Source organism: Pipistrellus hanaki, assembly GCF_964339955.1.
Source record: "Pipistrellus hanaki genome assembly, chromosome: 2".
In the NCBI taxonomy this organism is placed as follows: Eukaryota; Metazoa; Chordata; class Mammalia; order Chiroptera; family Vespertilionidae; genus Pipistrellus; species Pipistrellus hanaki.
This window is the reverse complement of record NC_140504.1, coordinates 99,563,991-99,580,042: the sequence shown is the minus strand read 5'-3', so window position 1 is coordinate 99,580,042 and position 16,052 is coordinate 99,563,991. Positions and strand designations below refer to the sequence as shown.

At 35.4% G+C, this 16,052-nt stretch overlaps 1 protein-coding gene across 1 annotated transcript in view; it reads right to left on the bottom strand.

Moving 5' to 3' along the window:
- The window catches only part of PLSCR5 (phospholipid scramblase family member 5), a gene marked incomplete at both ends in the record, with an annotated part of 65,640 nt that extends 51,090 nt beyond the window's left edge, over window positions 1–14,550 (bottom strand). The window contains 2 exons of the mRNA XM_084870808.1: window positions 3,203–3,366; window positions 14,271–14,550. Of these exons, the coding sequence (XP_084726934.1) occupies window positions 3,203–3,366; window positions 14,271–14,550 (444 nt within the window). The remainder of the gene's footprint in view (window positions 1–3,202; window positions 3,367–14,270) is intronic.
- Window positions 14,551–16,052: the final 1,502 nt, after the last annotated feature.

Genomic DNA, 16,052 nt, shown 5'->3' with positions numbered 1-16,052 from the left:
TGAACTTGATTAAAAGAGAATAGAAGATTTTTTAAAAATTTACTTTGATTTTTTTTAATTTAGAGAATTTTGTATATTTTTGTGTATTTTCCTGTTTATTTTTTATAAAAGTATATTATTTTAAAACATCATAATTTGATTTAATTCTTACTTTTTTTCGATAAAAGTTAATGCATTCCATGTTTCTTATAGACTTGTGGTATAAAGCTTTTAAAATGGTCATTCATTCTGTTACAAATACACTGCTTTAAAACAAATATGTATTCTTTTAGTGTAAAAATTAATAAACTATCTTTACCTTTGAAATAAAATATTCACCAATTTGTGGTATATTTTTGTATTCTGTAAAATATTACCAAAGATATATTCTTGGAAAATTGACTTTTTGTTTTAGAACTGAAGCCAATGAGCTTAGACCTCTATTTATTGAATGTAGGAAAAAATGTATTCATGTCAAGAATCTTGCTCTAGGTGTGTCATCATTAATGGATAGAAGAAGACTATGTGATGACCGCATGTGATCATTAAACCTCAGACTTCTGTTACTGGTCTATCACTCATATCCTTGCCAAAACCTTGTCTGTCAATGTTCCGAAACAGCTTGCAGCAATTAATCAACTCAAGTCAGCTATTCCAGCTGATCCTTTCTGCAGATGGAAGATGGTGGGTTAGCTTTCCCAGATGTTTTACATATCTCTCTGAGCTCCACAGTCTCTAGAGTACATTTGCCTGCCAGTGGGTTTCAGGAGAAAGCATCTGCAATAATAAACATTTTCCCAGGAACATATGCTGTATGCAACTTAAATCTATCAGGCATAACAGAAATCTCTTGTACCTTAAGGGAATTAACACAGATTTGATTTTGCTAAAGGAGACAAACTTTATACTTTGAAAGAATGCCAAACAAACAGAAAATTGCAGTAGATGTGCTGACATCCCAATATTAGTGTAGGTGTATTTCTAATCTTTTGTAGGATAAAATACCCAAACAGCAACTATACATATATAATTGCTATTCATGTGCCACATAATTCTGATGCTATTTATTTACTGATTTACTATAAGGCTTGATGACTGATGACTATACTAAAATGATTTTTCAAGAAAATTGAAGATGAAACAATGTCAAAGACAATATTATCAACTTGGTGTTTGTTTTCCCTTGGATTTCTATCCTTTTTTTCTTTGATTAAGGTATTACATATATGTCTTTATCCCCCGACTCCCCATACTCATGCTCTCACCCCACTGTTGTCTGTGTCCATTGGTTAGGCTCATATGCATGCATACAAGTCTTTTGGTTGATCTCTTCCCCTTACCCCACTTTCCCCTACCTTCCTCTGAGGTTTGATGGTCTGATGAATCCTTTCTCTGTCTCTGGATCTGTTTTTGTTAATAAGTTTATGTTGTTCATTATATTCCACAAATGAGTGAGATCGTGTGATATTTATCTTTCTCTGACTAACTTATTTAGCTTAGCATAATGCTCTCCAGGCCCATCCATGATATTGCAAATAGTAGGATTACCTTCATTTTTACTGAAGTATAGTATTTCAATGTGAATATGTACCACAAGTTTTTAATCAACTCATCTTCTGATGGGCACTTAGGCTGTTTCCAAATCTTAGCTATATCAAGACCAGATATCAAGCTATATTACAAAGCCACTCTTCTCAAATCTGCTTGGTACTGGCACAAGAATAAACATATAAACCAATGGAATAGGATAAAGAACTCAGATATCAACCTAAATCACTATGCTCAATTAATATTTGACAAAGGAGGCACAAATATACAATGGAGTCAAGACAGTCTCTTCAATAAATGGTGCTGGGAAAATTGGACAGATACATGCAAAAGAATGAAACTAGACCACCAACTTACACCATACACAAAAAGAAACTCAAAATGGATAAAGGATTTAAACATAAGATGGGAAACCATAAAAATCTTAGAGGAATCCATAGGCAGCAAAATCTTAGACATATGCCAAAGCAATATCTTCACTGATACAGCTCTTAGAGCAATGGAAACTAAGGAGAAAATAAACAAATGGGACTACATGAAAATAAAAAGCTTCTGCACAGCAAAAGAAACCATTAACAAAACAACAAGAAAGCCCACAGCATGGGAGAACATATTTGCCAATGTTATCTGCTGTAAGGGTTCAATTTCCATCATTTACAGGGAAATCATAGAACTTAATAAAAGTATGGTAAACAAGCCAATCAAAATATGGGTAATGGACCTAAATAGACATTTTTTGAAAGAGGACATTCAGAAAGCCTAGATACATATGAAAACATACTCAAAGTCACTAATCATCCAAGAGATGCAAATCAAAACAACAATGTGGTACCATCTCACACCTGTCAGAATGGCTATCATCAACAAATCAACAAAAGACAAGTACTGATGTGGAGGTGGAGAAAAATGAATCTTTGTGCACTGCTGGTGGGAATGCAGACTGGTGCAGCCATTGTGTACAGTATGGAGTTTCCTCAAAATGTCGAAAATGGAACACCCATTTGACCCAGGGTTCTCACTTCTAGGAATATATCCCAAGAAACTAAAAACACCAATCAGAAAAGATATATGCATCCATATGTTCATAGTAGCACAATTTGTAAAAGCTAAGATTTGGAAATATCCATCCACCTTTTAATTTTCAGTTGAAAACACTGAACTCTGATGTCACTGTAGAAGCCTCTCCTCAGGCATAACAATTCTTCCCCTTCTATGCACATGTTGCAGTTGTATGCTTATCTGGCTTGGCCTGGTGCTCCTTGTCAAAATTTCTTGTCTTGCCAAATAGAATCTAAGTTTTATGTTTTCTATGTGCCTTGATTTTAGTGAGTACTCAATAAATATTCTTTAATTAAATAGCTGTAGGTGTTGAGACATACATATTAGACAATTCTTTGAGGATCAGTTTGCTGATACTTTGAGCAATGAGGATAAATGTCTTTCTTGTTACTCTGTCAAATAAATAAGGAAATTAAAAGTGATTATAAATGTAAACAAATTTCTTTCCTCAAAATAGAAATAAATAAAATAAAATATTATAATTTTATGGTTCATAATACTGTTCTTAATTCAGTGAGTTATTTGTTGAAGTCCTTCAACCTTGGTTGAAAAGCAAGAAATCACATTTGTATTCATTTAAAAGGGAAATATATAGAAATAGAGAAATAACAAACACCTGGCTTAAATAATTTAGACCAGGAGGAAGGCTGCCTGGTGGAGGGTGATCTGGCTGCCACACTTGGTTGTCTGGATTAGAAGGTGAGATATAAAGGCTGTGGTCTAGGTCTGAAGCTCCAGGAAGAAAACCAGGCAGGCCTTTACTTCTTTGGTTCTGTACATCTGCAAGAGAATGAAAATCTCAGCTTACATTTAAATTTAGACCATTACATTTAGTTTTACTCATAATATTTGTTTCTTCTTAATTCAGTGGGTAGATTCTCTCCTGCTGCCCTTTACTTCATGTTTTTGGGAAAATGCTTTTTTATTGTCTAAAGTTTTACATATGTCAACTTTTTCCCAGATTGACACCCCGCCCTGGCAATTCCCACCCCCCTAAGGCAAGTTCCTACTGCCCCAGTGCCTAAATCCATTGTTTATGCTAATATGCATGCATATAAGTCCATTGGTTGATCTCTAACTCTCCCAGTCCCACCTCCCTTGCCATTTGCTCTGGATCTATTTTTGTTCATTAGTTTATGTTGATCATTATATCCTACATATTAGTGACCATGTGATATTTATCTTTCTCCAACTGGCTTATTTCACTTAGCATAATTCTCTCCAGTTCCATCCAGGCTATTGCAAATGGTAAAAGTTACTTCTTTTTATATCTGCATAGTATTTCACTGTATAGATGTACCACAGTTTTTCAATCCACTCATCTTCTAATGGGCACTTAGGTTTTTTCCAAATCTTAGCTATTGTAAATTGTGCTGCTATGAACATAGGGGTGCATATATCCTTTCTGATTGGTGTTTCTGGTTTCTTGGGATATAGTCCTAGAAGTGGTATTAAGGGTCAAATGGGAATTCCCTTTTTAACTTTATTGAGGAAATTCCATACTATCTTTCACAGTGGCTGGAGCAGTTTGCATTCTCACCAGCAGTGCATGAGGGTTCATTTTTTTCACTTCCTTGCCAGCACTTGTCTTTTGTTGATTTGTTTATGATAGCCATTCTGACAGGTGTGAGATGGTATTTCATGGTAGTTTTGATTCGCATCTCTTGGATGACTAGTGTCTTTGAGCATATTTTCATATGACTCATAGCCAGAAAAGTGTCCTCTTTCAAAAAGTGTCTATTTAAGTTTTTTGCCTATTTTTTTTATTGGATTGTTTATCATTCTTTTGTTAAGTTGTATGAGTCCCCTGTACATTTTGGAGATGAAACCCTAATTTGAAATAGCATTGGCAAATATGTTCTCCCATACAGTGGGCTTTACTTTATTTTTTTTCCTTTTCACTGTCACTACCACTTGCTCCCTAAAACAGAGAAAATCAATGTAGAAGATTGCTAGTAATAGATATGGGGAAAATGGATAATTGGGGCAAAGTACATGATTTTTTAAATTGTATTTTTGAAGGCATTAAAGACTTCTGTTCAAAGAGCTAAAAAATTATAAACTACAAACAAAATGGGAATGGTAAAAGGATATTTTTTACTTGTAAAAGGATAACCTCAGATATAGGTTTTGAATCATATTATGATTTTCAAGGCACATTCTTTCTCCCCCAAATATTATGAGGGTGTCTCATAATTTGAAGAATACTTTGCATCCTTATCAATCATACTGTGATGACTAAATTTAATTCAGTGCTTCTTATCCTTTAACCAGCACCTGAACCACCAGAGAGCTTGTGATAATAAGATATCTGGGCCCCACTCCAGAGTTTCTGATTTAGTTGTTGGGGTAGAGTTTGAGAATTTATATTTTTAATAAGCTCCCAGATAAGCTAATGCTGCTGGTCTGATGATATACTTTGAGAACTAATTGTTTAATTCTATATACTATGAGAATATTCATAACTAATTTATGGGCTTCTTAAAGACAATACAATATCTAATATCTAACATTAGCTTAGCTCTCAGTATTTTATATAAAAGCAATAAAAATTAAAAAATATGTTTATTGATTTAAAGAGAAATGCACCTATTGGTGCATTCTTTGATTGATTCATGTATGTTCCTTGATTGGGGATTGAACTTGCAATTTTGATTTGAATTGAACTTGCAAACTAAACTATCCAGCCAGGATTAAATTTTTATTTCACAATGTGAATCACTTTGTAGCTCACCTAATATTACAAAATATAAAATAATTACAGATTTCTATAATGTTTGGATATTTTTTGGAGAATTACCTGTTTTTTATATTAGTACCAGGTAAAAATGTTGCTTTTTCAATTATATCTTAGATTGAAATTTGGAGATTGCTATTTCCCCTGTATTAATTTGGAGCCTGTGCCAAATTGTTCATAAGGCCTAATAAGAGATGCATGCAATAGCATTCTTCTTTGTTAAAGAATAGAAATAATTCTTTCTATGATTATTTTTCCTTCTTATATCATATGCCTGCCATTTGGATACTTCCCTCAATAGATACCTTTTTTTTTTTTTTTTAAATTATCAGTGTTTTTATTTCTCATTTATTAACCTATTAATTAACAAGTTATCACCAGTGCATTCATTTTGTTTATCAATACTATGAGTGTAGATATGGATTAAGATTCATGACTAGCAAGGTAGGAATAGAAGGATCATACCTCAGCATAATAAAAGACATATATGCAATCACACAGCTAACATCATACTCAGTGGGCAAAAACTAAAACCATTTCCCCTAAGAACAGGAACAAGACACGGATGCCCACTTTCACCACTCCTTTTTGACAGAGTACTGGAAGTACTAGCCATTGTGATCAGACAAGAAAAAGATAAAGAAATAAATTCCATCAGAATTGGAAAAGAAGAAGTAAAATTGTCCTTATTCACAGATGACATGATATTGTACATAAAAAAGTCTGTAAAGACTCCATCAAAAATTATTGGACTTAATAAATAAATTCAGAGATATACAAAATTAATGTCAAGAAATCTATTACATTTCTATACACCAATAATGAATTTATAGAAAGACAAGGTGAGAAAGCAAGATGGCGGCATAGGTAAATGCCTAAACTGCTGTTGCACACAACAAATTTAAAACTACAACTAAAAGACAAAATGGACATCACCACAGGAAGGCTGGCTGAGTGGAAATTCTACAACTAGTAGGAAAGAGAAAAGCACATGAGACTCAGAGGAGCTGCAGGAGGCAGAGGTACTGAGGTGTGTGTGCGAATAGGACTGGCAACTGAGCACGTGGCTGGCTTTCTCAAGCTGGAAAGAGACAAAAGCTCCCAACTGCGCTAAACTCCAGTTCTGGGCAAGAATCTGGGGACCCAGACTCATGCGTGGTGAAACTGAACTGTCAGGAAAGAGAAAAGCACACTGAGACTCAGAGGAACTGCTGAAGGCAGAGGTACCGAGGCACGTGTGCGGGGAGGGCCGGCAACTGTGTACCCGGCTGGCTTTCTCAAGCAGGAGAGAGACAAAAGCTCCTGACTGCACTGAACTCCAGTTCCAGGTGAAACTCTGGAGACCCAGACTCATTCAGGGAGAAACTGGACAGTCTGGCAGTGGGTGAATTAGAGGGTGGTTTTCTCTCAGAGGTGCTTGCTGCTATTACTATGCGACACTGAGACACAGGGGCCTATTAAGGCAGGCTGACAGGAAACGAATGCTGTCTACTCCACCATGAGACTCTACCCCATCCAAGCTGAGCATAGAGGCTTTTGCAAGTCTTGTCTCATAAAGGTGTGTCAAGCACAGAAGTTCTCCCAGTGTAGACACAGCTGATGCTCACAGCAAATTGGCCTGGAGGTCAATTCCTCCCAATGATACCAACAACAATCAAGGCCTGACTACAATAAGACTGTGCACACAGCCTACACAGCAGTGCACCAAGGGTGTCTACCTCAGGTAACTGGGAAGGCTAAACAACTGGGTCCTATAGGACACCTAGTACACAGAAACACTCTATCAACTCAGGAAAGCAGCCAAAATGCAGAGACAAAGAAACAGGTCACAAATGAAAGAAATGGAATAAAGCAAATGACTGGATATAGAGTCCAAAACCATGGTTATATAAGGTTTTTCAAAAATTTTTAGAAAAGGCCAATAAATTTAGTGAGACCCTTGAGGATATGAAAAAGGACCATTAAAATACCATTGGCATATTTCACAGATCTTGAATGAATTTTCCAAAAATTCATCTGGAATAAAAAATGAAAAGACCCCAAATAGCTGCAGCAATCGTGAGAAAGAAGAACACAGTAGGTGGGATCTCAATACCAGATTTCAAGCTGTATTACAAAGCCATTATTCTCAAAACAGCCTGGCACTGGCACAAGAACAGACATATAGATAAATGAAATAGAATAGAGAACCCAGATATCTACCTAAACACTATGCTCAATTCATATTCAACAAAGGAGGCATGAACATACAATGGAGTCAAGACAGTCTCTTCAAAAAGTGGTGTTGGAAAAATTGGACAGATAGATGGGAAAAAATGAAACTAGACCACCAACTTATACCATACTCAAAAATAAACTCAAAATGGATACAGGACTTAAACATAAGATGGGAAACCATAAAAATACTAGACAGCAAAATCTCAGACATGCAGAAGCAATTTCTTCACCTATACTGCTTCTAGGGCAATGGACACTAAAGAGAAAATAAACAAACGGACTACATCAAAATAAAAAGCTTTTGCACAACAAAATATATCATTAACAAAACAACATGAAAGCCCATGTTTGCCAATGTTATCAATGATAAAGTTTTAATCTCTAACATTTACAGTAACTCATAGAACTTAACAAAAGGAAAGTAAATAACCCACTCAAAAAATGGGCAACAGACTTAAATAGATACTTTTCAAAAGAGGACATTTGAGGTCCAAGAGACATGAAAACATCCTCAAAGTACAGAGAGATGCAAATCAAAACAACAATGTGGTACCATCTCACACCTGTCAGAATTGTTATCTTCAACAAGTCAATAAAGGACAAGTGCTGGCGGGGATGCGGAGAAAAAGGAACCCTTGTGCACTGCTGGTGGGAATGCAGATTGGTGCAGCCACTGTGAATATTATGGAGTTTCCTCAAAAACTAAAAATTGAACTCTAATTTGACTCAGTGATCCCACTCCTAGGAATATATCTCAAGAAACAAGAAACACCAATTAGAAAGGATATATGCACCCCTATGTTCATACCAGTACAATTCACCATAGCTAAGATTTGGAAACAGCCTAACTGCCCATCATCAGATGAGTGGATTAAAAAATTGTGGTACTTCTACACAATGAAATACTACGATGTGGAAAAAAAAAAAAAAGGAGTTCTTACCATTTGCAACAGCATGGAAGGACCTAGAGAGCATTATTCTAAGTGAAATAAGCCAGTCAGCGAAAGATAAATATCAAATGATCTCACTCATTTATCGAATATAATGAATGACATAAACTGATGAACAAAAACAGATCCAGTGACAGAGAAACATCAATCAGACCATCAAATCTCAGAGGGAAGGTAGGGGAGAGTGGTGGTAAGGGGGTAAGATCAACCAAAGAACTTGTATGCATGCAAGGAAGCCTAACCAACGGACACAGACAACAAGGGGGTAAGGGCATGAATGTAGGGGAAGGGGGCTAATGGGGAGATAAGGAAACATATGTAATACCTTAATCAATAAAAAATTGTTTTAAAAAAGAATTACATACATGTATCACAAAAAAAAGATTATGACTTTTCACATACTAGAGGGGCCATTATAAAGACAAATATTTCAGACTATTCTAAAGACATATAAATAGAAAGGACAAAGAAAATGGTTCTGGTTTAGTATAAGAAAGAAATTTGTTCCAATTTCACACAGATTTGAGCAAGTATCTTTATACATATACTGAAGTTAGTGTGTCATCTATATAATTCACAATAAATTAGAATGATTTCTCTTCAGTGACATTCAAATTCATATTAAGTTGTATCTGTGTATGTGGAAGGGGTGTTTTCTAAATCTTAAAATCTCTAAAAAATAAATTTGGAAAAGGACTGAATTGCCTTTGGAATTACTAAGTTTCTCATTTATAAGAGAATTCAACTTTATCCCAGGTGAGCACATAGGAATATATTTTTTTTAAATATATATTTTATTGATTTTTTACAGAGAGGAAAGGAGAAAGATAGAGAGTTAGAAACGTTGATGAGAGAGAATCATCGACCAGCTGCCTTCTGCACACCCCAACTGGGGATGTGCCCGCAACCAATGTACATGCCCTTGACCGGAATCGAACCTGGGATCTTTCAGTCCACAGACCGACACTCTACCACTGAGCCAAACCTGTTTCGGCCTCATAGGGATATTTTAAAAAATCACAAAAGACTGGTAATTAGGCATCAACAAAATGGTCCTTTGAACATTGACATAAATTGTTTCTAGTAACAGGAGGTTATTAAGGCTCTGTGTAGGTATGCTGTTAAAGAGGAACAATAGCAAATTATTCCTTTATTTATTTATTTATTTATTTAACCTTAAAGTAGCAAAAATAGATAAAGACAGCTGTTTGTACTGCTCTGTGGCATCTAGAATTTGGACAAGCATCAGGGTTAAGACCATGTGGAAACAAACTTTTTTTTTTTTTTTCATTTTGCCCTACTAAAATAGAGCTCCATACCCATAAAGTAGGGGTTTGCTTCCCACAAGGACTCCATACTGAATTTCTCTCAGATATGAGCAGACACAGAGGATAGAGGCCTTAGAATTGACTTCTCTTCCACTTGAGAAGGAGCCTAAAAGGGACCCTAAGTGGTAACCTGAGAGGAAGATTACGTAGCACTACATCACATTTGGGAGAGGAGTTAATGGTTAGTGTAGTAATAACTGCTGAAAAATAACAGGTAACAAACATCTTTTCTTCAGTATTAGTGCCAAAGCCCCGTTGCCATTGACTTTTAGAGAAACACAGGCAAAATTGTGATCTAGTGACAAATAGTTTATGATGATAAAATTAAGAATAGAGCTTTTTGGGAGTTAAGGTATATCACTAGTGACTGGAAATGGAACTTTATGAGGTATTAACTAGAAATGTTTTATATCTTGATCTTGGTGGTAGTTACACAAGTGCATCTTATTTAAAAACCATACAGCTTAAGTTGGATGCTCATTATGTACTTTACTGTTCTAATGTTATCCTTTAATTAAAAAACACACATGTAGGAATCAATTTCTAATAATAGCTAGTAGAAGATTGTTAGATTATCTCTGTCAATGTTACTATTAAAAAGGGTTAGAAAATTACTCTAATTTTATCATGTAATCTATGTCTGCTGTAACAAAATGTAGTAGGTTAGTGAGTGTCTGTCAAGTGGCTCTACATTCCTGACCTGGATCTATATAGTTTCTTAGACCTCACAGCAGGTCCAGAGGAATTAATGCACATGGGCCCACAACAGATCATGTCCAAAGTCTTTATTCATTAGTAGCTCCAGTAGCTGAAGACTGTTGGGGTCCCTATTCTAAGATCACTTACTTCATCTTCTGGGATTGCAGTTCACAATGGAACACCCTTTAGAAAGATCTTTTATCAGGTTTGAACATCCTTGAAAATACATTTTTCTCAAACTTGAAGTTTTATACCAACCTGTTTTTAAATTGTGTTTACTTACCCTAACAGGGGGCTTCAGAATACACAAATACTTCTTCAGTTCTAATAACATCTAGTATTCAGACTGTGCTTTGATTTAGTGGTTCCAATTGAACTGCCTACAAAATGTGTGAAATGTCCAATAAGCCTGTATTCCCTGGGAAAATTATAATTGCCAATATAGTTCTTGAGCCAGAGAACATTCATAACATTACAAATAATGTCTTTAAACATATCTGAAGAAAATTTTCCACAAAATTGTTTAAGTAAATAATGATGATAATTCAACTTGCAACCTCAAACATGATTTCTAAATCAAAAGAATGCTTCATTTTTATTCCCTTTAAGCAGTTTAGGGGTTCTAACAGCTATTTTTCCCACTCCATAGGTTATTTTGAGTTGGTTGCAGGAATTTTAGTTTTCCACCAGAAATTTTACCTCTAGTTTGAGCACTTATAATTAATGAACTTCATTGCTTTCTTGGTAGGTTAATCAGGTAGGTTAATCATATTCTGATCGTAGTGTTGCTTTCTAGTCACAAGTTTCTTCAAAGACTCAGACAATCTGATAAAGAAGAAACTCCTTTGAATTTCCATCTGGCTTTGAATTTCTATCTACTATTTTAAAAATGTATAACTTAGCTCATAAATATTTCAAGTACTCTGCAACTCTTTACCTTTCAGGCTATAGTTTTGTGATTCTTATTTTATAAAGTGATGAAGTGTTTTAAACTGTTAGTGATAATCTTAAGTGAAAGAAAAGACATGCCAAGATATTTTTGTTTGTGTTCAGTGTAAAAATGAAGTGCACATGTTAAAATGAATGATCTTGATGTCTCAAGCCTATATTTTATAATTTGTTTGAGCTTTTTCAATAATACTCAGGGACTAGCATACATTATAATAAAAAGTTACATTGTTTGTTCCATATTAAATAACATCCGATGTGTATTCTGATGAAAGAAGCATGCACATTTCTATGAATGGATCATTAATTTAATTTAGGATATTTTAACCTACTTCTAACTAAGTTAGGTTTCCACCAATTATTAATCATAGCTCTTCATGATAAAACATTTTATTATAGCTTAGAGTTTAATGGCTTGTTCTGATGATGGAATGAAAGCACATTGCAATTTCATTTTTATATAATTTCACAAGTGTTTTTAGTAAGGTTGCAATTCATCAAAAAACAATGATATCACTTGTCTTTTTAAGAAGTTCTTTAAAGTAAAAAAAATTAAATAACACTAATGATATTCATACAATTTCAGGGATTTGAGGAAAAACTTACCAGCTCCCTCATCCAGAACCTAATTAACCTGCTTGTTTAAGTTAGTTATTTTTGTATATATATAATTTACTATCAAATACATTTTGAAAATAATTTTTTATTTGTAATTCAGAAATATTTAATTCTAGTCCATTAGATTTTTAAAATTTACTGATAACATAAATAACTGTATAATCTATTTTCAGCAACAAATGGAAAAAATTTTAAACACTGAACTGTACTTTAACACTTTTTAACTTATGTGTGAAAAGTTATCTTCAAATCCTTTTAAACTTGGAAGATCAACCTGTTCTTGTGTTTGGCATTAAATATTTCCATTCTAAATTTTACTATGAAGCTTTTCTTATTAACTCACTGTTTATATTCATGGTATCAAACACATTGTTTAGAGCTTAACCTTCACATTCTATCAGAGAGAGTGTGTTTTTTATTTATTTAATCCAATATGCTCCTTGGAGTTAAAACTTTAAAAAATTAAAGCATCAATCTCTAGATTTTGAGTCATAATATGAAGGAAAATTTATTAGCCGGCTATATTGCTCTTACCTTTAGAGGCCATGAAGATTTCTGAGTCACGTCTTCAAAGACGGCCAGGTGAAAAGAAAAAGCTTTTCTTGTTGCAGCAAAGAGAGGAAACATGGCATGAATAAAACTTTAGAAGGTGTCTGTCTGCTCCGTGTCAACTTACAAATAACAGAGGAAAGAAATGCCTCATTCAGCCTCCAGAGAGCTGTATTTCGTCACTTTGAACAACAAGGAAAGATGAAGCCACCACCAAAGGTAAACATTACTCAGAAACCATCATATTACTTGGTGTCTGAAGAAGCAATTTAAAAATAATGAAAATCAGAAAAGAAAATATATAACACTCATTTCAAAAGTGTAGTGTTTTTGTGTTCCTTAAAGTATATACTTTTGTTTTCACTATACATTAGACATATTTTATTTTTCTTGTTTCTATAAATCTCCTGTGCTAGAGTCATGATAAAATATTCTTTCATGTATAACTTTCTGATAGTTCTACGTACAATATTTTATATTTTGAAAATGTTTGAACATGAACTTTCTTGTTTTTCTCTTGAGATTTCTACTCACTCTTTCCCTGAAAACAAATAAAAAGAGCATGTATTCCCTTCTACTCGTGTACATAAATAAATCTTTACTTTCATTTTGTAATTGAATTTGATAAATCAGAGATATTTGGAAATATAAACCTTTGATAACTTTGCAGTTCATTGGAACATATAGGTGATATTTAACTGTACTGCGTACAGAGAAGGGAAAAGCACTGAAACCAGGCAGCTCACATTTCTAAATGCAGCTGACCAGGTCAACATGGAAATTTTGCTCACCAAGTCAAATGCCCTGGATGGCACAATTTGCAAAAGTTGAAGTTGCATGATATACTGCATTATCAGCAACCTTCTCTACTTCTAAAAATAGTAAAGCAGCCTGAGACAGCATAAAAAATGATGAAAAATTATAAAGTCAGCCTCACAGGTTAGAGATATCCAAAAGTTTAGTTTCTTCTTATTTGTCAAAGAGAGATTTCTTTTTACTATTGTTATTTTGAAATGTTCAGGATTAAAAATTTGCTATTGTTTGAATTGTAGGAAAATTATATAAACATGGTCAGTATTTTTAAATTAAATTATATGTTTGCTAAATTTCTTAATGTTTGTTATGGGCATTTGGAAACACTTTATTATAAAAAAAAACAAAACCCTAAATTGTTGTCAACACTATCAAACCTGGCATTTTAAATTATGATCATAATTGATAAGTTAATTTATACTTTCTCTAGAGCACCAATTTAAAATTAAAAAATAAAAGTCTAAGTGAATTAAACATTTTTTGACTTGTACAAAGCCAACCATCTATGTATTTGTATTGACCATATGACTGACTGAAGGAATCTTTGAATATTTAACCTGCAACAGAGACTTCCCAGGCCATCTAACTTGATAAAGGTTAGACACTGTCCATTTCTTTTTTCATGCTTTCTCCCTAAGTTCTGCCAAAGACCCAGCAGATACCAACCTGAGGTTTTATTTCTTCTTTCCTCTGCTCTTTTCTGTTTGTCATCCTTTCTCTAGGTCATACTCACAAACCTTCCTTAATGGATCTCTCAGATGTTCATGTGTCCTGTTAATGTGTGCTCCTGCAGTTATGCGATGTTTCTCCAGGAGCTGGCCCCACCTCTTTTCCTCCTGCTGTTGCTGCTGCCCTTCACCTTCACAGTACACTCAGTCCTCCTCTCCAAACATCTCCCACCTCCAAAGAATATCCAGGACCACCATTTATCACTCAAAATTGTCACTGCATCCTCATCTTCCACTATGAAGCACTTGGCTTTTTCAAGCAGCGTCAGTATCAGTTTCACTCTGCCATCAGGTTGCAGATTTCTGTTCCGCTCCCTTGATTCCAAGAAATATGCAAATATGTTTAACATACATAATCCAAGGCTTGAAGGTAACATAGTTGGAATGCACTACTAGAAAAACGACTTACAAGTGAATATAGGCACACAGAGGTTTCAAGAAAGTTAGCTACCCTCTTTCTCCTGAGCCTCTGCTCTGCTGCTTGGCATGTTCATTCCTCAGGTTGTTCTGCTTTGTCTGTCCTTGTCCCTCTTGAAAGAGGGGCCTCTGTATTTTCACACTGTATTTCCATTTTTGCCAAGAGGAAATAGAAAAAAAATCACATCATAATCTCACCACCATTGATTCCTGCCCATGGCCTTTTTGCAGGGCATGCCATCACTATTTTTGAAGGTCTATTCATTCAATATTACATCATTAAACAGAATTTCCCTATTACTTAATTATTTAACAGCTAGATATTTGAATTAAATTTTCATGACAGAAAGGTTCACAAATTTAGTCTTTTTTAGTACAAAGGAAGAGACTGCCTGTTTATTTAAATATAGAGTGAGCAATATCCTGAGAGAATCCAAGATGGCTGCACAGGTAAACACCTGGCCACAGCCGCACACAACAATTTCAATAAAATACAACTAAAATATAAAATGAACATTACCCAGAACTACAGGAAAGTCGACTGACTGGAAATTCTACAACAAGAAGCAAGGAGAAAACCAGAAGGAAGAGCGGAGGAGCTGTAAAAGCCTAAGGTACGAAGACAGCACGTGCGCGGAGAGGACGGAGCCGGAGAGGAGGGGCGGCTGAGTGTCTGGCTGGCATTCCCTAGTGGGAAGGAGATAAAAGCTCCGACTGTGCTGAACCCCAGACCCGACAGCGCTGAACCCCAGTTCTAGGCCAGACCCAGGGGACCCAGGCTCAAACAGAGGGAGCCGGGGCTGTGAGGCGGAGTCGCAGGGGAGCGGGGAAAGGCAGAGCCCCCGGAGGCGTGCACATTGAGCACAGATAAGGGACGGTTGGCTGTGCAGCGGGATTGCCCTGGTGGGAAGGAGACAAAAGCTCCAGACTGCTCTGAACACCACCTCCAACTCCACTTCCAACTGAACTGAACCCCAGTTTGGTAGCTGTTTGGTAGCAGGCAAAAATTGAGGGCACCTTTCTCTCAGAGGTGCTTGCAAGGAGTACTGGAGGACCCTGGGGATTACTGAGACTCAGGAGCTGCATAGGGAGGGGCTGACAGAAGCCAAGGCTGTAGGCTCCACCCTGAAACAACCCCACCCCATTCAAGCAGAACACAGACTTTTAAGGTTACCAACTCGGAAGCTGCGAAAATGCCAAGACAAGAAAATAGATCACAAACGAAAGAAATGGAGGACAAAAAGCGAATGGATATAGAGTTCAAATCTACACTTATAAGGTTTTTCAAGAATTTCCTAGAAAAGGTCGATAAGACCTATGAGGATATGAAAAGGGATCAACTAGAATTAATAAGGAACCAACAAGAAATGTTAAGGGATCAACAAGAAATAAAGAAGACATTGTCTGAAATAAATATAGAGTGATGCCTGTATAAACAAAACAAGAACAGCAATGTGTTCCA